We start from the raw sequence: 21,319 nt of genomic DNA, 5'->3' as shown, positions 1-21,319 counted from the left end.
TTTGGGCAAGTTGCCAAACTGGATTGAGGCTCATTTAGGAATTGAAACAGGTGGCAACCTTCTGTTCATATAAATGCATCGAGTCGCAGGGCTCAAGGTGAAAGGACCGTGTGATGTAACGCCGCAGTCAAAAGTGCTTCCCCGTATTTCTGCTGAAGCACTCATTCATTTCACTTTACCCTTTCAGTTCTGACCGCCTGTTCAGTTGTTTTTAACTATCAGAATCTTAAAACTACTCCTGAAAGTAGCTCGGATCTTATCGGGATGTCTCAGAAGGTACATAAGTGTTATTACGTTGGAGGCCTGCTATGGTCAGAGGAGTATCGTGAGTAATGCCTCTCCTTTGAGGCATGTAGCGCCTAGCCTGCTCCTGTGCAGGTGACTAAGCCCGCAGTTATGCAGGAAAAGCTATCTAGTTTTGCCGGCTAATGCGGGAGCCGCCATGTCCACCCAGCCCAGTCTCAGGAATCTTTTAGTCTGAAAGTATCACATGTGCTCTCACTGTCTGTGTTAAGGTACCATAAAGTAGCTAAAGGAAAGAATTTGATTATCACTCCTCAGCCTGTGTTGAAGGTGCTTTCGATTCCCTGGTAAGCACAGAGAGAGATAAGCTATATGGCACCATGACAGTTTCACCAGTAGTCTTTATGTATTGACGTTCCCAGTTTCAGTTGGCAGGAGCAGACTGGCTCAAGTCTTTAGAGCAGAGGAGAAAAATGCATGTTGAGCTCAGTCTGTCTGTCCGCTAGAGTATGGCGTAGCCTGTCGATATAGGCTTATGGGTCAAGGGAAGTTTAAACCTGTAAAGCAGGTAGTTTTAGATTCAGTTGTAGCTGTGGCTTGACCTGTCAGACAAGCTAGTGACGCACCTGGACTGTAAACGCAGTCTATTGAAGTGGAAAGTATGCGGCAACAGCAAATGAAAATGAATGGCATGCCTTAGTAAATGTCTGAAGTTGCTTTCTGTTCCACCTTTTAAAAATTGATTGTTAAATGTATAAATGAGTTGGATTCAAGTGTGACTGTGTATGGCTTTGTCACTAAATATGAGTGGCATCTCTGACTGCAGGACTGTGTAAGAGTTTTAGGCAGGTGAGAAAAAAAAACAAAGAATGCTTTCAAAAGTGGAAGTGTTAATCATTTATTTTCATCAATCAACAAAATGCAGTGAATGAACAAAAGAGAAATCGAAATCAAATCAATATTTGGTGTGACCGCCCTTTGCTTTCAAAACAGCATCAATTCTTCTAGGTACACTTGCACACGGTTTTTGGTGGTTGTTCCAAACATTTTGGAGAACTAAGCACAGATCTTCTGTAGATGTAGGCTTCCTCATGTCCTTCTGTTTCTTCATGTAATCCCAGAAACACTCGATGATGTTGTGATCATCTTAATGACTTTGACTGTATGTTTGGGGTCGTCGTCCTGCTGCAGAATACATTTGGAGCCAATAAACAATCGTTTATATTTCTGAAACCATCCTTTGTTTACAGCATTTTTTCCTCACCTGCCTAAAACTTTAGCTGATATGCAGTACTGTGCAAAAGCGTTTCTAAATACCAAATATTTAAAATGTTGTCAAATCGCAGCCCACATGCAAGCAATGTGAAGTAATAGACAAAGTAACAAAGAGCAATTATGTAATGCTGCAGAGTCAGAACTGTCATTTTGTGCCAACTTCGAATGCTCGGCACAGTAACCGAAGGCTTTGTTTTTGCAGAGCTTTGTTTGACTACGATCGAACGAGGGACAGCTGTCTGCCCAGCCAAGGCCTGAGCTTCTCTTATGGGGATATCCTTCATGTCATAAACGCTTCTGATGATGAGTGGTGGCAGGCGAGGCTTGTCACACCTCACGGAGAGAGTGAGCAGATTGGGGTCATTCCAAGCAAGAAAAGGTATCACTCCTCTTCATTTGCAGCGGTGTACGAATGCCAGACGAGGCTAATGTGATTACTCCTATTCATGCCCGGCCCCAACTTGATATATTTCTCTTTCTTTCCCTAGAGTGGAGAAGAAGGAGCGGGCCAGGTTAAAAACAGTCAAGTTCCACGCCAGGACAGGCATGATTGAGTCTAACAGGGTAAGTGTAGAGGGCCAGCTGCTCCCTGCCCTGGTGCCAGAGCGGCTGTCTTCAGAGCTGCTGCTGGGCTCCCAGGGAGATGGCCTACTTCCCCCCTGAGTGTGGGAAAGGGACCAGCACCTGCTCACTGAAGCAAGCACAAAAAGCTCTCGAATTACTATATAGATTACCCAGAGGCTCCGCGAAGAGGAAGAGATTTCCGCAACCTCCACAGCTCGTGCACTCAGCGATATTAAGAAATGTGCACTTGCAAAATGTCTGCATGTCTGTCAGACGACAATCTCTCAGATATAATTTGCAGAAGCATAAATCAGCTTTAATTTTGGTCTGTATTATTTTCTGTGGTACAAGGATTAAATTTATTGAAGATGTTTAATTTGGTAAACGGATGCTTGTTTCCTTCACATTGATGTGCCATTCATATCCACCCATTACCTGCCTTTCATTTTCATTATTTAATGTGAATTGTTTGTTTACATTTCATTTGTTTTTGTTTGATTTTGCATGGGTGTTGAAGTACCTTCATTGAAACCCATTCTGTTTTTGTTTTCACCCTCTCATTGAACCCCCCTCCCTCCCTCCCTTCCTCCCCTCTCTCACCCACACATCAAATAGCAGCCAGTCAAAGTAAAGCGCAAAAAAAGCTTCAACCTCTCACGCAAGTTCCCGTTTTACAAGAGCAAGGAGAATATTGTGCAGGAGTTGGTGGAGTCTGAACGTGAGTACCAGCTGTGTGATTGGGGTGTGCGGTGGTAGTGGTGGGGGAGGGGTGTTGTTTTCATCCTCTTTCCCCTTCATGCTTCAATTCTGTTTCTCAACTTTCATCTTTCCGCTCACCTCCAGGGATGGTTTGTGCGATGGCATCACTCTCATCCCTTTCTCACTGTCCCAGAGAGATGCCCCACACGCCACGAGCCAGCACCGCTGAGCTGGAGATGTGGGCTTCTCTCTGGTGTGTCTGTCTGTGGGCTCCGGAGGAGTGTTCCAACTGTGTGTGTGCTGCCAGCTGGGTGTGTTCTCGGCTGTATTAACACACACGCCTTCTAATGCTGTGATGCTACTCCTTGTATATAAGGCCTGATCAATTTCCCAGTCAGTCACTGACCCACAACAGGAAGAATCTCATTAACCAGGCCGAAGCTTTTACACTTAACAGGTCAAAATCCCATTTTAATGGGATTGGGCTTGTGTAATTGAAAGGCCGTGGCTTACTATGAACAAAGTGGAGCTCAGGCTAAATGAGTACCACAGCGCCGTGTGTCAGTGGGCCTGGCGAGCACTACACAGCACTCCTCTCTCTCTTTCACTCTCCCTGCCCCAACTCTCACTAACCTCTTCTTCTTCCTGTCTGCTTTCTTCTCTTGGTTTCTGCTCTCACCTGTCGGGACACCTAGGACTTCCCAGGGTTAAGCGATGACTTTTATGGATCAAAGAGTTTGAGTAAGTGTGCGGTTGTACTGTGTCAAGCAGCTGTCCCCTGAGCTCAGAGAAAAATGCTTTGTCTCCGCAGGCCCAGCTGGGAATGCAAAAAAAGAAAAGAAATTTAGAGTGACACACACAAACTTATCTGTGTGCTCACAGAAAACAACACACTCACACATCTACTCAGATTCACAGTGTGGATATTTATTTAAAATAAAAAGCATTCCCAAGAGAGGCTGGGTGAACATTACACTTATTTTGAATGTCTCACAACATTTTTCTACATGTTTAGTAGAGTTTTGTCATACAAGGTCACACAGAGCTACAATACATCACCAGAGCAGGGTGTTGCTTTATTCCCCAAAGTCAGCCAGCTCCTGCCTCCCTTCTCTCTACAGTGTAGCGCCGTATGCTTTCAGCCTTTTCTATGCTATGAAATCAGCTGCCACCGGCACAGATCTAGCAATAGGAAACACTGGCCTGGGGATTGTGGGTCATTTGGGATGTTGTCACAGGAAGCACTTAATTTCCTATTGCTTGCACCTAAAACCACTTCCCAAATACTGCCAGAGCATGGCTGCTGCACCAAACCAAACTTCTGCTTTCGTTATTCCCTTTTTTCTTATGTGGCCTAGTTGCTGAGAAACAGAGTGCTTTTCTTTTTCCCCTTTTTGTCCTTTGAGGCAGGTGAAACTAAATTTCACCCATAGGAAGAGAATTGACTTGAATGCCACTGTGGTTACGGTTTTGTAAAATGATCTGAAACTCTCTTGCTTTTGCAGAATGCCTGACATCCAACACAAGTGACAGCGAAAGTAGTTCGAGTGAGTCACCTTTAATTTCTCATGGTCTCTCTGGTTTCTTTTACTCTGCCCACATAGATGAATAACACGGTAGATGTCCTTAAATGTACGTGTGAAATGATATCTGCAACCTAATATTTCATTTTGGAGTTTTATCAGCTGTGGCAGCTTTATGTAATTCCTTCAGACAGGATGTAAAATTTCATTTTGTTAAATTTTTGTTGTTACAGAGGGTCAGGAGGACACAATTCTTTCTTATGAGCCAGTCATTCGACAGGAAAGTAAGTGAAATCTCTTCTCCACAATCTGTCATTGTTGTAGATTTTTACATTTATCCTCACTTGCCTTCTCTGTTTCGGATTCAGTCCACTACACAAGACCTGTGATAATTTTGGGCCCAATGAAGGACAGAATAAACGATGACCTCATCTCTGAGTTCCCCCACAAGTTTGGCTCGTGTGTACCACGTGAGTTGACAACACTCGACACCTCTACACAGTACGCTAAACAAAATAGCAACAACAAAAATAAACTTGTTCCATTCACTTCTGCAGATACAACTCGTCCTAGGCGAGAGAACGAGATTGACGGCCAGGACTACCACTTTGTGGGCTCGAGAGAGCAAATGGAGAAGGATATCCAGGATAATAAGTTTATTGAAGCGGGCCAGTTCAACGAGAACCTCTATGGGACAAGCATCTTGTCTGTCAGAACTGTGGCTGAGAGGGTAGGCATCGAGCATTTCTCTGTGAGCTTGGGTTACCAGATTGGGTGGCCTGGTAAAGCATAAAATTTTCACCACTATGAGTATTTTAAAGTATTCTCTACTTGCCTACAGGGGAAACACTGCATTCTGGATGTTTCTGGGAATGCCATAAAACGACTGCAGCAAGCACAACTTTATCCGATTGCCATCTTTATCAAACCAAAATCCATTGAAGCCCTAATGTAAGTCGAAGCTTTTATACATACTGTCATCAAGATCACAGCTGGTCTGTGTCCGTCATGCTAACCGTAACTACTGTCACTTTCAGGGAGATGAATAAGAGGCAGACGTATGAGCAGGCCAATAAAGTCTTTGACAAGGCAGTTAAACTGGAGCAAGACTTTGGGGAGTATTTCACAGGTCAGTCTCATTGCCAACCAAAAATATTTGTACTTACAATTTGGGATATAGGTTTTGATTTTTTTTTCCCTCAGTGATCTGGTTATTTATTGTCATTAAAGTCTAAAGTCAGTGAATTCTGTGGTTGTATGTAAGTCTATAGGAAATTGACCTCAGTGAATAATCTCAATCCATGATTTTAAGTTTTATTTACGACCTGATGGTGTGTGTTTGTTTATGATTTGGCTTTTTGGCTTCATAAAACAACTGAATTGATTGATCAACAGAAGAATTTCTTGATTAGGTTACTTTTTGGGGAGTGGGGGGGACTCTAGGTCTGATGCAACCAAATAACACACCTCTCTCCCTTTGTGTTTGCCTTCAGCTATTGTACAGGGTGACTCACTAGAGGAGATCTACAACAAAATCAAGCTAATCATTGAGGAGCAGTCTGGGCCCTACATCTGGATCCCCTCCTCAGAGAAACTCTGAGCTTCCTGCCGTCCTCTCTGCATCGGCACAGAGCTCCCCTCCTGCCTCCCAGAGACCCCACCCAAGCCCAAATAGCCCCTCTCCTCACCTCCTTTTTGCAGATATGTTTCATATCAAGTTTTAGTGTCATCATTATGTTACTCTCTAAATGAAAAAGAAGTCTTATCACCATTACTGTGACTGTGCACACCCCTGCATGAGTTTCTCAACAAATCCATTCAAGACTGGAAATGCCATTCCAAAGGAATTTGACAACCGAAAACAAAAGGGAAAAGGAATACATCCTTTTGTGAACTGGGACTGACTGAAGATCAGAAGGTTTTGCAGAAATCTGGAGAGGAGTTGGGATTCAAAAAGAAGTTTCAGGGGATCAGAGACAAATCATACCAAGTTGGAACACTTTGTAAATGTTCATCAAATCACATTATAAAAGACACGCAAGACAAGAAGTTGAAGACCAATAAAGGGTTTTTTCTTTTTTTTCTAAAAAAGACTGGATAAATCGAGCCCTGCTGATGGTACTGTTCAAGGAGTCATCTCTCTTGTTTATAATGACTGAGGAAATTAGTAGAGGAGCCTACAAACTGATCTATTTATCACAAACCAGCTTGCTGTTTGGTCATCTGCCAGTTGTCTGTGCTGCAGCCGATAAAGACATCTTGGGAGGCAGATCAAGAGGAAGAAGTGCGTTGTGAATCTCTACATTTATATTATGAAATCACAAAATAAATGATGAAATCCTACTGAGATTTTACTACATATTAAAAACTACACATTTTACACTTCACTAGAATTGTCAATTTGGAGGGCTGTTAGTTCCTTTTTTGTTTTGTTTTGTTTTGTTTTTGGTTTTTTTATTTTTTCTTGTGGGATTTTTTTTTTTTTTTTTTTGCTTGTGGTTTTTAGCTGCTCTGTGTAAAGGACGGGGGTAGAGAAGTGTAACTGGGCTCTCTGCAAAACACCAAACTGCCTTACATCAAATACAAATTCTGTTTTGTGACTACCTGTTGTCTGTGAGGGAGGCTGAACACAATTGATGAGGAAAATCTTTCCTATTTGTGACCTCCAACTGTCAGGAGGCCTGACTTGAGTGCAATAGATTAAGAAAAGAAGAAGAAGAAAAAATTGCCTCTGATGGCACTTTCCCTCCCCTGTATTTCAACCCTCTTCCTTTATAATTAAAGAAGAATTTGGCCAATGGATTGCAATTTGGATAACCAGAGCCTCCCAACTCATGTTGAGCAGCAGATCACCCTATTACACTCTCTGCCTTCCCAGAGGATTCTCTTCTGATTGGTCACACGGTACTGTCGTATCTGCCGCCATGATGGTGGCCTTAAAACGGGTAGAACAAGACAATAATTGTATTGGATGTCCTAAATATTAGAGTAACTATAACCTGTTTTCGATTGCCCCCCCCCCACCCACCCCCCCTCCCCCGTCCACCAACCAAAAACACTAAAGTTGGGTTTGAGAAAACCTACGCTTTGTGCATCTATAAATCAATGAATTCTTAATCTATTGTTGGCAGGTGCTGAAGCACTGTGTTGAGCTCTTGGCACGTCTGGGGGTGAGCTTGGCCAGCTCAGGAATCTTAACATACAGATACCATTTCCCCGTGACTGAACAGCCACGTTTGGGCGATTGCACAGTTGTCAAATGTGAACAAACTACTCAAAGGCACTGTCGCTTAGTTAAAGCTGTTTCCAAGTGGACAGTGTAATCGGGCTGTACTGTCTTCTTTTTTTCTGCAAGGCTGGGAGCTTGTTCAAGGCCATCAGTTTGGTAACCTTTGAGTTTGCTTTGTGGCGTCACCAGGATTGAAATGACCTGCACCATCCTTCCATGCATATCTTGGCACTATATGTTAATGTGTGCATGTGAGAGAGCACGTCTGGAGGAGGAGTGCTGTGGCCCTTGACCCTGTGAACGCTTTTGCTTTCTTCCTCAGCTTTTTTTTTTTTTTGGGAAGAGTGCAAAGGGATATACTTCTTTTTTTCTCCTCAGAGAGCCAGACCCAAACAAGAAGTGTTAACCTAGACCCCTGGGTCCCTTGCTCTCTCCCACCCACAGAGCACCTGTACCTGCAGGCATTTTCTGAACAGGTGTGCCCACCTGCCAGGCACCACTGCTAAACCAGCTGTCATTACCTGTGTCAAAACCAGAGTTCAGGGAATTACCGAAGGGAACAGAGCCATTTATAAACTGCTTGCAGACTGTTTCAAAGGGTGTGGTAGCTGTACGATGTAAATAAGCCCCCAGCAGATCCCCCTCACCTGTGCTTCATGCATGTGTGAATCAAACTGGGACAAACATGTTTTATAGACCACAAATGTCAGGTAAGTAAAGTTTGAGCTACTCTTGAGATATAATTTCCATACAAATGTGCTGTATTGTTGGTATTTCTCTTCAAATGCCTATTGGAACACTAACTAGTCAGTTGGGAATTCAGTTCCCTCAAGTAGGGCCTGTCTACATGTGATTTCTTGTGGAACGTGTCTGGGTGTATAGATTTTAAAAAAACTAAAAAAACAATATATTGTAAAATAAAGTGATGCAGGCAGAAACCTACACAATATCACAGGAAGCAGGAGCATTGATCAGTACATTATTAGAGGTTTAGAATTGGTCCACTCTGGCGTTTAGTTGAAATACAGCTGACTGTTAACAATGTGTGTGGTATTCATACCTCAGTCAGCCATGTCAAAGCCCAAAGAACTTGATTTCATTTTACACTTTTCCATTGAGGTTGTGATAAGATGGAACCTGAATGCCTCTGTGTGTGTATAATTGACGAGGGTCTTTGTTCTGATGAGAGAAATGACGACATATATACTTTTATTTTTTTGGGTGGGGGGTCAGGGTTCTTGTTTGTACTTTTGGGTGATGATATGTTTATGTTATAGCACATCTGTGCAGTAAGTGCTTGCAAACATGAACCCTTTGATTGTACAGTAGTTTCCTTCCTGTCACTGCAGGTAGTACAGCCTATCAGGACACTTGGCCTCATGGTCTTCCCTGTCCTAGTCATGAGGGAACACAGTCCTGCAACTTTTGTTTGGGTTTTATTTTGGGACTTGACAAGAGTTTATTTGTTTGAAAATAAAATATGTGACTCAGATATGATTTTAATGTGCCTTTTATTCTACTTTGGGATACAGATTGGCTTTAAAAACAACTACTGCAGTGGTAGATTTTTTTTTTTTTTTTTTTTAAGTTTCTGTCGGAAAAGTATAAATGGATAGGAGCTTAGAACAAATGTTCAGGTAAGAATCAGACCAGAAATGAATGTACTAGTCTACCAGAATACGCCACAGTTAAAATAACTTAAAAGAACATACCAAACTGGAATTTCTGGTAAATGTTTCTCATAACATTGAGAACGTTAGGGTGTTGAAAACTGAACTGAATAAACGTAGGTAGGTTTCCCCGAAGAACAGGCGTGCACCAGGCTCCCGACAGCTGACCTATACCTGTTTGTCTATTCTTTCATGCTGACATTTTTCTTTGCTTTGTCCAATCTGTCCAGGATTTTGCTGTAGAGACCAGACATCTGTGGGTACATAAATAACAGCTGTATAACTAAGCTTTTTATACCTCTAACAGTACAATGGAGCAGTTACTTTCATTGCTGTGTCCCAGTTTAACCTTATGAGACTGTATTTTATTGCCATACTTTTCTCTTGACAAAGCTGCAATACTTAAAGGATCACCTTTGGTGAAGTTCCTTGAGCTAACTTCAAAACTATAATTGGTGTATTTTGATGAGCAACCCTGGAGTTGTACAATGACATGTAGATTTAATTCTGCCAAAATCTGTATTTAACAAAGCAGCAGGATGATTTAAGCTACTATCAACCCAGTGTTTCATCCCTTTCCTTCTCTCCACCAGTCCTCTACCTGTGTCTCATAGCTCTCCTGTAGAGATCCCAGGTGGCGGACAAAGCTCATGGCCAGGCCACACCACTTCTCAGCTTCGGGGTATTGAGCCAAGCTGTACAGCAAAATCCCAGTGTTCCAAGCCTGAGTCAGCAACCACAAGGTCTCCATCTCTGGGAAGTCGTCCGGCTACGGAGAAGAGCAGGAAGATGTTCAAAAGGCCACCTGGGTTACTGTCTTGTACAAATCATTTTCAGTGGGTTGAGGCAGCAAATGCCAAGTAAACTTTCATCAAATCCTGTCCATTTGTATATTAACATTTACTTATGCTTGTAAGTCATAAAAACAGAGCATGAAACAAACTCAGTGGAAATGGTTCATTCATATTTCACAACACTTTAATCTTGTCCATTTACTTTGATCCAAAGAATTCCACAGCTTTCAAGTAACAACTCAATATGAAAGGGGAAATGTGCGCTGCCTCTAAAGCTGCATAATGTCTCAATAATTTCATGTCTCTTTCAGAGCTGTAGCTCACCGGCAGTGTGACAACTTGTACAGCGCATTAACATTCAAATTGGCAGGAAGGGGTGGTGAATGGAAGCATCTGCTAATTGGAGTGCGGCTGAAAGCCCATTGATAAAAAGAGGCTTCTAGAACAGCAGGCAAGCATGGAGTGGAAAAGAGGGGGAGAATTATATAGCAAGAGCATTCCTGTTGGAGGGAACAGGAGGTGGGAGCCGAGGGATGTCGGTGTGTGATTGGTGCTGACTCACTGCGGCTGCAATGATGGACAGGGCCTCCTCGTAGTAGTTCCACACCTCCTCGAGCACATGGGCCTCCACCTCTGACACGCCACTTGGGAGGGACAGCTTGATAAGGCTGTGAACACACTTGCTAAGATGAGGACACAGAAAAACAGTCAATAACCTATTCATTCAAAATCTAAAAACAAAAAAAAGCTCATTAATGAAATGCTAAAGGTAGTGATGGGTGTGCCTGCAGTGCGCCAGGTCAGCCTGTGGTTGTTTCTTGTGCAGAAAGAGAGCAACCCTCAAGGCCTTCTTGCACAGCAGAGGGAAATAGGCTGGAGGCTCCATTGCCAAGGCTACATAAAGGAAAGACAATAAGAGCATGGAGTGAATACTGAAAACACTCATGTGTTTCTTTAGGTCTTTCAGCACAGACATGATTAATAATAGAGGGTCTTTTTAACCTGCCATGGTCTCTAACATTTTGGGTTCAACATTTTCAAGCTCCAACACAGACTCTAGTATTGCCTCAACTATGGGATCATTCAGTTTAGCACGAGCTTCAAACTCATACAGCAGTAGTAGAGAGTCTGTCGGGTCCATTGGAAAGCTTCCTGTAAATTGAGAATACATTTTTATAGCTCAATTTCACTTCATGATGTCAGCTTTTTAATAACATATAACTTTAACTCTCCTTTTCTGTGTTTTAAATAGTTTACACTTTGCAAATAAAAATTGCTTTTAGTTTGAATAGTGTAGCTGCTAAATGCACCTGATGCTTTCAGGGTTTTCCACACCTCTGAACAGATCTGAATGTGCTCCAGAGTCTGAGTGAACTCCTGGAACCAGACAAACATGCAAAGCATTCTGGATTAATCATCGCCACCTAGTGTTCAGTTCCTTTTCAAAGGCAGGGGGATTCAAATTAAACACCTACGCTAGCACCAATGATGTTGTTAGTCACCTCTCCTCTCCACTGGTCTTGGTAAATTTCCATCCATGTGGAGTGAGAGTGTGCTAAATGTAGGAGATGGGCAGTGGGTGGCACACCTGGGTAGGGTGAGAAGACTTCCTGCCGAGCTCCAAAGAAGCAGCAGCAGCCATTAGCAGACATGTCCTCTGGCCCATGAGGAGAGTGCGATCAGGTGGGCACAGCTGGGAGAACTATAGGTTCATGTAGAAACACACATGTAGCCTTAATATTTATTTATTCTTTTATTTCAAAAAGCTCTGTCATTGAGATCAAGTTCTCTTTTTTAAAGAGTTTGAGACTGACAGGTAGGCACGAAGTACAGATAGACAAATAGAACTTCCAGTAACGTCATAATCTGTGGGCTTATATTTTTGTAGTTCATTTCGTTTGTAGGCAGCAAAGTATATGGACTCAGTTTTTCCAGTTTGAATAAGAACACAGCACAGCCACTGTCAGAATAGACATTTAAGCACGTATGACAAAGGAACTAACACATGATACGCTACATGGACAAAAGTATTAGGCTACACCTCTTATTCACTGAATTCAATAAAGCTAGGGGATTTTTTTTTAGGTTGACCTGGACCTCCTAGCAGCAGTGAAGGGAAATCTTAATGCTTCTGCTTACAAAGACATTTTTGACAATTCTGCACTTCCAAATCTATGGGAAGAGGTTGGAAAAGACCCTTTTCTCTTCCAGCATAACTATTCCCAAAAGAACAAAGCCAGGTCCATTAACGTGTGGCTGGATAATTTTTGGTGTGGTAGGTCTTAGCTGCCATCATCAAACACCTTTAGGACTGAAGTAAAATGGAGACTGTGATGTCCAGCATCAGTCGTAGTTAAATGGGCAGAAACTCCAACAGACACACTCTAACATTTGCAAAAACATTCCCAGAAGAGTGGAAGTTGCTATAGGTGCAAACAGGGGACCAGTTGTCATAAAGCTCATGTAAGTGTAATGTGTAGGTGGGTCCATAGTTTTGTACATATAATGTAGGAAAGTATTTCTAAAATACTGTATTTAAATTCTGACTACGTTTAACCAAAAGTAAGTTGAATTTCTTATAAATAAGATCAAAATAATTGTATATGGATACTTTTAGGCATCAGGGCAAAATCGCTGGCAGAAATCAAACTTAATAGATCCAAATGTAATGGTATGTATTCCATTAAAGCTAAGGTTAAGGAACACATATTATTGTGAGTGTAAACTGATACGTTTCTATTTATAAAGCAATGTTTATTCCTGTTCAGGTGTTCTTGATCTACACCCACAAAGAGCAGACATTGATTAATTCACCTGACAAAGCTAATAAGGACACTTGCCTGGTAAGAGAGCACAAAGAAATCTCTCATTTTGTCAGGGCTGCTCTCACACTGCAAAGCCAAGTTCCAAGCTGTAACAAGGACACACATGAGCACACAGACAAAATGAAGGTGCTGCAAGATTTTAAGTGATAGCATACCACATTAGATTGAAGTGAAAAGAAGAGAAAGAATCTTAGCACCAATCTTTCTGAACCAGTTAGCTTCCTCTGTGCGTTGATCAACAGTCATGTGAGAGGGGTGTGAAATTGTCTGCAGAGCTGAAGTGACGGCAAAGAAAACATCCGAGGGTTATGACGCACAACACATGACACTGTAGTTGAGACACTTCCACTCACAATGCAATTAAACCCTCATGGATTTGCACTTACCCTTTTTTAGATGCGGCAGCAAGACATCCAGACTTACATCACTGCGTGGAATGAATGTAGGAAATGTAGATCTGTTTTTGTTTTTTCAGTTAAATCAGCATCAATTTGAAATATGAAAACATTTGGTATTTTTCCTCTTTCTCGCCTCACCTTATTTCATCACTCAATTTTTCTATTGTGGAGAGAACAAGCCGAACCAAACACCTAAAAAGATGAATGAAGAAATTGGTGTTGACCTCCTTTCTTTCACCTACTAACTGTATTATACAGAGACATACTTTCAGTGAAAATGTGAGGGAATATAGGTCAGTGGATCATAGAGGTGTGTGGAAAACTAAGAGACTAAATACAATCTCTGAGCCACCTCTACTAAATGTGACGCAGTACCATCATGACCCAATTCGAGATTTAAACATGAGTCATTATTTTCAGATCTCAAAAACCAAACGTGATATCCATTAGCAAAGTTAGGTGTTAGCATCAAATTTATACGTATCTAAGACTGCATCCAAATCAAGACAATAAGAAAGCAAGCACATAATTTAAAAAAAACGCAATTATTCACAAGTGCAAGCTTTATTTTTATTTTTTTAAGTTACCATGAATATTAACTCGGGGTTTCAAATTATTAAAGTACAAAATTAAAATGTTATTTGTGCTCATGATGAGTGTATGTAACTGTATGTTTATTTAATAACAGCCTTATGTGTAAGGCTCTGTACTCAATCTGTTTTTGGCTACATACTGTCACATCATATCATTCATGTTAGATACTATTTTAATAAAAGTGAGGTTAAAATGTTGCTTCTTTTTTTTTTAGGTTATACTTAAGTTTTCACACACCTCAGAGCAACCAGAACCTGTGCTTGATCTTTGGAGTGTTCACACAAAATCTCCAGTGCTTTCATGGCGGTTTCCTGTTGTCCATTCTGTCACAGAGTTAGAAACTTTCTCATCACCATTAATGCCACCCACCACCAATACTTATCGATACGCATCAGAATCACATAGTACACTAAAGAAATTTCAAGCTGATTTAATAACTGAAACTATTGATTGTAATAGCTGGGGAAAGTTACTGTAACACATCTATTTGTATAATATTATAAAGTATGTAACTATTGAGGAAGGACTGCAGTATAAGTCTACACGAACAAGAGTTGAAAAATATTTAAGCTTTATCTTTGATCCCAGCTGGCTTGGACATTTTCCTGGAAAGGTTTAACATGCTCGATCATCTTCTCAGTGATGCTATTCTTCTCAGCCCCTTCTGCACAGGAACCAGTATGAGTTCAGTGACAAGGACATAATCCCTCATCAACTTCCCACTCACAAAAACTGCCAGTTTCTGTCCAAGCTGCAAATAGCACTGATGAGGCGCTATATCATCATAAGACCGGGAAATGTAATAATAACTCAATTAGACCTAAACTGAAGGACTGGTGTACAGAAACGAGCAATGAGTCCTGTGATAAATTCTACCTCCAAAGCAATCTGAGCAGCCAGACTCAGGAGATTGGAAGCAGCATCCTCCGACACCAGCAGTCTGTCCTCACAGGCTACAGGATTCTTGGACAGACGTCCCATTGCATGCAATGCACCTGAGGCTAGCAAAATATAAATAAATCAGCCACATCATCAAAAATAATATGGTGAAAATATTGCTGTTATTATGGCAACACTAGTATGATTTATAAAGAACCCCAGTCCCAGTAAGTAATCTTTTTTAGGTACCTTTCTCTGCCTCATTCTCCTGCACAGCCACCTTGTATACGCTAAACTGAGTAAAAATGTTGTCTGGATCACATCTCTGTGCTTCCTTAATTGCTTCTTTGGCCTTACAAAAATTAAGATTTTTGATACAGATGAAAACATATTTGCATGCAGTAACTGTAAAAAAAATATGCCAGGGACACCTTCAGTTGTCACTAGTGACATATAAATACTGGTGTTCTTAAAATTACCAACTACAGCAGCCTCAAGTTCTCTTACCTTTTCCAGTTGCTTAAGTTTTAGGAAGCAGGAAGCTCTGTTTCTTTGTAGTTTGGCTAAGTTGGGCTCCATTTGACCTCCCTTGAAGAGACTTAAGGAGTAGTTATACCACTGAAGAGCCTCAGAATAGCTTCCAGCCTGGAAACACAAAGTTAAACTTTTGTCCATGTGAAAAGTAAAGCTCTACACTGAACCTATGCTAAATAAACTACTTACTTATGGTGGAAAGTCAGAAAACAAGAACTAACACTATAGGAAAACTTCTAACATACACATGCTGCTTTACAAGGAAACATCAAACAATACCTAACAAGGGTTAGGTGGACCTTTTTGTGGCCACCTGCCTTTTTGTTGTGAAGCAACACTGCAGATTGTGAACATGCTTATAAGTATGCACGTCTGTATGGACTCTAAAATGCATTGTGAATAGATGTGTACCTCAAAGTACTTGGATGCTTTATCCCACAGCAAGACATGGAGACTTGTAAGAGCCTGTGGGGTCAGCTGTTTGCCTGTACAGTGGCCTATGTGGGTGTAAAAAAATTATCATACTAATACAGTAGCACATTTAAAGTACTATTCATTCTTTTTAATACTATACGCAGTGATAAATATATAGTATTTGTCATGCAATTTAATTTTTTTCTATCTTAATTTAGATTTATTATAGTACTGATAGCAAAAATAAAGTACCAGTGATAACATCCTCAATCTTCTGTTTGCCCAGCAGCTCTTTGCCTCTCTGCAGCAGCAGCTCAATGTGCAAGACAAGAGCAGCTCCCAGGTCAGGGGATGTCTCAAAGTGCTGACACACACTTTTCAAATACTCAAAAGCCAGCGCTTCTCTAGAAAAATAACAGACATATTCAGATTGATAAAATATGCCTGAGACTTAAAAAAATATGCTTCTTTCTGTATTATATATATTTCTACAAAAAACTAATGGGAATTATTACCATACAAACAAAGATTTTTACCTCTTTTCAGAGATTAATAGTTTCACTGTGCTTAGGCACAGCTCAAGAGAAACTTCTGATTCCAGCATCTCATTAAGTCCTGAAAATGAATTTTTAAAAATGCTTTTTAATGTGCATTTGTAACTCTGCTGAAGTCATCTACAGAGACATATTAACTCTTTCCAAGGCTCTCAGTATAAGTATCTATTGCTACTGTAGTCAGAACAGCTCTAAGAAAACACCTAACCCACAGTTTTATCACTTTGGAGACTAACAACCCAATGCAGCACCAATCAAATTCTGTCTAAATAACTCAATATGTTCTGGTTGTGGTATCAACTAACCTGCTCTGAAGTCACTGTCTGATGACTCACATCTCAGGAGTATTTTGATCTTTAAGTACAGTCCATATGTGCTGACGCATTCCTGTCAAATTACACAATTAGCTGAAGAGCTGAAGATTCCTCTGCTTATATAAATAACAATCTAAAAATGATTTCTAATGTTTCACCTTGTTTGCTAAGCTAACAGCGTTGACTGCCTTCTCTGCAAACTTCGCACAGTCCCACTCCAAATAAACAGTGGCGAGGAGCCGCAAAGCCTTGGCCTATTGTAGGGAAATTAACATCACTTTTATTACAATTGTAATTCTAAATGTCATGTTTGTATGAAAGTTTATATTGTACTGTCTTACCAAAACTTCAGATCCAGGGCCATATTTCATACTCATTTTCCCGATATCATAGCTTTGACTGAAACGGAAACATTTCTCTTCGATTGCAACCTTTATCAACATTTTTCTTGGGAAACTGAACATTAGAATATTACCTCAACCAAAAAGCAGTGTCTTCATACTTCCTCACACTGTAAGCATCTATTCCAAAGTTGTAGCACATTAGGGAGAGGTACGCAGTCTGTATTGAGAAAGTATAATCACAGTTAACATCCCCCACACATCCCATAACAATATGTAGTGTAAAAGTGAAAAATCAATATATAGTGTTGTTATAATAGCAGCAGATGGCCTTTTTTCTTACATCCTTTGGTAGTCGCAGCAACATGTCTTTACAACGCTGAATGTAGGCCACAGCCTCTTTGTTATTGCCTTGAGTTATGGCCTGTAAAGGAGAACAGATCTGAACTTATAATTAAATGTCAGCAAACAATATAATACTCCCTATTAGCTGTCAGAAATTTACCCCTCTCATTGTTTCTCAGTTCACATTTTAGCTGTCTCACACTTCACACTGCAAGTCTGTCAGAATGGCACTTCCTAAGCTGCCAAATATCACAAGAACAAATATTCACATCAAAGGTGTCGAACATCACATGCGCCACAGCTCACCGATTCTGCTTGGTATGAGAGAATTCGAAGTAGATCCTTCTCCACATCCTCCTTGGATGAACTGATGCTAGCTGTGCCATTGCCTCTGGACATCAGTTGGCTGTAGAGGATTTCAAGGCTCTGGGGATATTAGATTCTGAGTCATTTCTAAAAACATGGTATTTGTGTTTGCTTCAAAACCTACACAGAATTAAGAGACTATCCGTATGAGTGTCATTTTCTTCTTCACCTTGACAGCAAGGCTTAAGTATTTATCTGCCATCTGGGGATTTTTGCAGTCCAGCCAGGTTCTCCCTGTTTTGCTGGCCATCTGTAAAGATTAGACACTGACAAACATGCCTTGTCCTCCTGAAACATTGGGCACTCACAGAGGCTGCCTTCAGTACTGCTTACCAGAATCTGCTTGCGAATGGTGCCCTCTGTTGGGTTCTCAGGCTCACAGCAGTACAACAGACTGCATGCAACATGACGCACTGTAAGCATAGTGAGATTATTTGAATGTGAGGAGAGAAGATCCCAAAATACTACCACTGTAATAAACCATAGAAAAATGCACAGTGGAACACAATCAGTCTTGGACTGGCCTCCTCAGAGTCCAGACCTCAATATTATTAAAATGGGATCAAAGTGGGACAGAGAACTGAAAAAAGGCAGCCAACTTCCAAAGAAGAGCTTTGAATCTCCTTCAACAAGCCTGGAGAAGTATTCCTGAAGACTACTTAAAGAAATTACAAGAAACCTTTAAAATTTAGGATGGGTTGAACAATAAAGGTGCTCATACCAAATATTAACTTTGAAACTTATTAGAATAATACAGACCATGTTTTTGTCTTATATATTTCCATGCACATTTGTATGTTTAAATGCATTTCTGTATATATTTCCTATTTTCCTAGCAAAATACGAAAAATAATGGGTGGAACAATACAAATACAAATTTACCTTGGGCTTTTTGAATTGTACTTATTGTGACACCCAAATTCTTAGTAACTCCCCAGTTCCACAGCTTGATGGCACACTCCTCCAGCTGTAAACAAGACAACAAAAAAAATTATGCCAGCTTCTTGTATATAAGTATTAACAATATTACATTAAATTAAAACTTCATGGAACCATTGCAACAGTCATATAACTTGTAGTAGGTTAGATTAATTCAGCAACAAGAATATTAGCAGTGTAAAAAAATTCTTCCATAAGTATTTGTTAATGCTTCATTTTATTTTATTTTTTGGGGGGGTTTATAGTTATACTATAACTTTACATCACTACTGACTTGTAGCGTATAGTTAAACAAGTTGGCATGTTTTTGTCTACCTGCGGATCTGGTATTTTGGGCATAGCCTCAAGTCCAGGAACTTCAGAGAAGAGCTTCTCTATCACTTCATCATAATCTGTTAGCTGCTTTTGCAGCAGGAGCTCAGTAAGACCTGTGTATTAAAAAAAAGTCAACAAAGACAGACGTTGACAGGACACAAACAGGGTAACAGAGGACATGTTGTCTTCTGAAGTGGAAAGTGACATCTGATTTTTCATGCAATAAGAATATCCGAATTTTCTACACTATGAAGAAAACCAGATACTGTTTGTGCAAGACAATAAAGTGTGTGACATGGAGAGCACCCCACTTTCTTATTCTTTTGTTTAAGTTAAAAATCTGTCTCAAAATCCAGTTTGACTACATTAATGTCCTTTCTCATTTCAAAAATAATTCAGATATTCTCTTGTGTCTTAATGTTAGGCTATTAGCACTGAAATATTAAGCCATTTATTAATGATTGTTCATCTTTTAAGGTAGAATATAATCTAAAATGAAGTATGAGTCATACATCCCAAATTAGGTTAATTAGTTGCCATTTTAAAAAAGTATTCATTTACATATTAGCAAGTTAGGGGGCTAGCTTGTTATAATAATGTAAAATATAACAATAATTCACTGTGGTTGGTGACCAAGATAACATGAGCAGTTTAGTGGATAACATGAACCCCAGTTTTATGCCTTTAATCATCTGTATTATCAGGCTGCACAAAATGTATAAAAAGTCTATAACAAAGCAGTTCCTTTAAAGATTCTAAGACCCTGTTTGAAATACACATAAGGTCTTTAAGTACCCTTTTTTTACCCATTGAATGAAGAGAATGTACTCTCCATTAAAAACTGCTTTAAAAGTTTCAAATTGTTACCCAGGTGTAGATTTGTTCTTACAAATGTAGATGGCAGCCTGCTGGCTAACGTTTTCTTGCTATAGTCCCAACAGCAGTAAGTTTTAATAATACAGCTTTTGGGATTTTCAGACTTTGCCTGTTTAGTTCCCTTTATCTTTTAGAAAAATAACTATTACTTCCATGGCCTGAGTAACATTTAGCTAATAAACCAGAGGCACAAAACTGTTATTAGCTATTGAGCGTCCAGATAATAGACGCAACTTAACAATTTGTGAATTAGCTAGGTTGAAAGCTAAATTAACAACTAAGCTCCAGCTCCAGTTGGTACCCAATATGGTTTCGTAAAAGCACTTTAATAAATAAATAGGTGGGTCAAGAGAACGAGTCAGTTACTCACTTTTCACAGTTGAGGTAAGTTCCTCCATGTCTAACTTTTTGTGGAATAAAAATATCTGTCAGGCTAGGTGCTAGCAGCTAGCTCCTCACTGAAATGTTGGCATTTGATTGACAGCTATCACAAAAGCCCGCGAAAAAGAGAGCGACGTTATCAAAACAACCGAAAAGAGCTATTACTCCAATAGAGGGAATTATTCTGCCTACCTTAAACTGTTCCTAATACTAGCTTGATAATAATTGCAGGTGTGACAAAAATCAAATACTATTAAACAAAGGGATAAAGACAGTTTCTGTTGGTTACTGTTTTATCCCCATCTTCTATAGAAAGTTATTTGCTAGAGAATTAGAAGGGGCAAGGTCCCACAAGACCTACAGTTCATCTCAAAACTTTGCAATGGGGAGATTGGGACTACCTTCTTTTAGAGATTATTGTTTTGCAGCACAGATGAGTGCTATTGTACTTATGTAGCCCATCATAAAATACACATGGAAAAACACTAAAAAGAAAATACCTCCCATTCCCATACAGCCAATTGTATCAGATAACAATTTACAAGGTTATATAAATATTAGGTGAAATTGACTCTTAAGGTATATAAAACTGTTATAAAAGAACATAAACTAGAGCGAGACATTTATATTATCAAATCCTTGAGTTGTGATTTTATTGTGTGCATTCGGATTTCTATACAATATCATGAAAGAAGGAAAACTGCACAGTTTTGAAATGTTTAAAGAGAAATATTTATTATAAAAGCAAGATTTCTATATATTTGCAGATGCAACACTATGTTGATATGAAGGTCAAAGAAATGTAACTGTTGAAAATGATTTGTCTTTTTTTCCCCCTCATTTCCCTTATCTACCTTGGTCTACGTATGTGTTGTGTAGTATTTTATGTATATGGCTTATGTTTATGTAGTATTTAAATTTAAAAATAATTAAAACAGAAATAAGAATCAGCAAGGACTTTTGAGAGAAGGGTCATCTACTGGAGCACAAGATGATCCAGGCTATGCAGGGCTTTAGCTTTCTGGGAACATAAAATAAGGCAGTAAAGTCATATTAAATTTGATTTTTCAGTCATTTTAAGGTCAGCTCAACTCACCGCAAAGCTGAATTGCTAGTAGTGTACAAAACAAAGTAAGACACGTGTTTGCTTACAGATAATGGAGTTCTGTCGAAAACTAAATGTTTTGACAGGGCGTGCTCTAAGTTTTAACTTTGCCAACACTAACTGGTATTGATCGCATGTTGGC

The 21,319-nt window shown here is 40.0% G+C and overlaps 2 protein-coding genes across 14 annotated transcripts in view; one reads left to right on the top strand and one right to left on the bottom strand.

Annotated features, from left to right (window-relative positions):
- The window catches only part of dlg3 (discs, large homolog 3 (Drosophila)), an 87,620-nt gene extending 77,475 nt beyond the window's left edge, over nucleotides 1–10,145 (top strand). For 4 of the 12 annotated variants that reach the window (XM_087850986.1, XM_087850987.1, XM_087850984.1 and 1 more), the window contains 9 exons: nucleotides 1,721–1,897; nucleotides 2,007–2,082; nucleotides 2,698–2,800; nucleotides 4,287–4,328; nucleotides 4,538–4,588; nucleotides 4,673–5,034; nucleotides 5,146–5,255; nucleotides 5,342–5,433; nucleotides 5,798–10,145. In XM_087850986.1, the coding sequence (XP_087707112.1) occupies nucleotides 1,721–1,897; nucleotides 2,007–2,082; nucleotides 2,698–2,800; nucleotides 4,287–4,328; nucleotides 4,538–4,588; nucleotides 4,673–5,034; nucleotides 5,146–5,255; nucleotides 5,342–5,433; nucleotides 5,798–5,904 (1,120 nt within the window). In that variant the 3' untranslated portion in view covers nucleotides 5,905–10,145. Of the gene's footprint in view, nucleotides 1–1,720; nucleotides 1,898–2,006; nucleotides 2,083–2,697; nucleotides 2,801–3,476; nucleotides 3,523–4,286; nucleotides 4,329–4,537; nucleotides 4,589–4,672; nucleotides 5,035–5,145; nucleotides 5,256–5,341; nucleotides 5,434–5,797 lie in introns of all 12 variants that reach the window. The other 8 variants (XM_006781256.3, XM_006781255.3, XM_087851000.1 and 5 more) reach the window with 4 other exon arrangements.
- On the bottom strand, nucleotides 1,132–20,423 carry tex11 (testis expressed 11). 2 transcript variants are annotated; one of them, XM_087850971.1, is made up of 29 exons: nucleotides 20,062–20,423; nucleotides 18,816–18,928; nucleotides 18,444–18,528; nucleotides 17,895–17,974; nucleotides 17,731–17,811; nucleotides 17,502–17,621; nucleotides 17,194–17,274; nucleotides 16,985–17,070; nucleotides 16,851–16,908; nucleotides 16,668–16,763; nucleotides 16,501–16,582; nucleotides 16,178–16,256; nucleotides 15,894–16,045; nucleotides 15,639–15,724; nucleotides 15,201–15,338; nucleotides 14,943–15,045; nucleotides 14,691–14,815; nucleotides 14,052–14,137; nucleotides 13,359–13,412; nucleotides 13,209–13,249; nucleotides 13,020–13,097; nucleotides 12,838–12,908; nucleotides 11,586–11,699; nucleotides 11,308–11,374; nucleotides 11,000–11,149; nucleotides 10,783–10,891; nucleotides 10,560–10,680; nucleotides 9,805–9,972; nucleotides 1,132–2,002 (listed from the first exon to the last, which is right to left on the bottom strand). In XM_087850971.1, the coding sequence occupies exons 1-29, from the start codon at nucleotides 20,087–20,089 to the stop codon at nucleotides 1,901–1,903; spliced, it is 2,754 nt and encodes a 917-aa protein (XP_087707097.1). In that variant the 5' UTR covers nucleotides 20,090–20,423; the 3' UTR covers nucleotides 1,132–1,900. The 2 variants fall into 2 exon arrangements, with proteins under 2 accessions (XP_087707097.1, XP_006781320.1); XM_006781257.3 differs by lacking the exon at nucleotides 1,132–2,002 and adding an exon at nucleotides 9,028–9,457.
- Between the last annotated feature and the right edge of the window lie 896 nt (nucleotides 20,424–21,319).

This window comes from Neolamprologus brichardi, chromosome 2 (genome assembly GCF_056152115.1).
Source record: "Neolamprologus brichardi isolate AB-2024 chromosome 2, ASM5615211v1, whole genome shotgun sequence".
NCBI classification, from domain to species: Eukaryota; Metazoa; Chordata; class Actinopteri; order Cichliformes; family Cichlidae; genus Neolamprologus; species Neolamprologus brichardi.
Note: the sequence above shows the minus strand (reverse complement) of the source record. Positions and strands in the feature narration are given on the sequence as shown.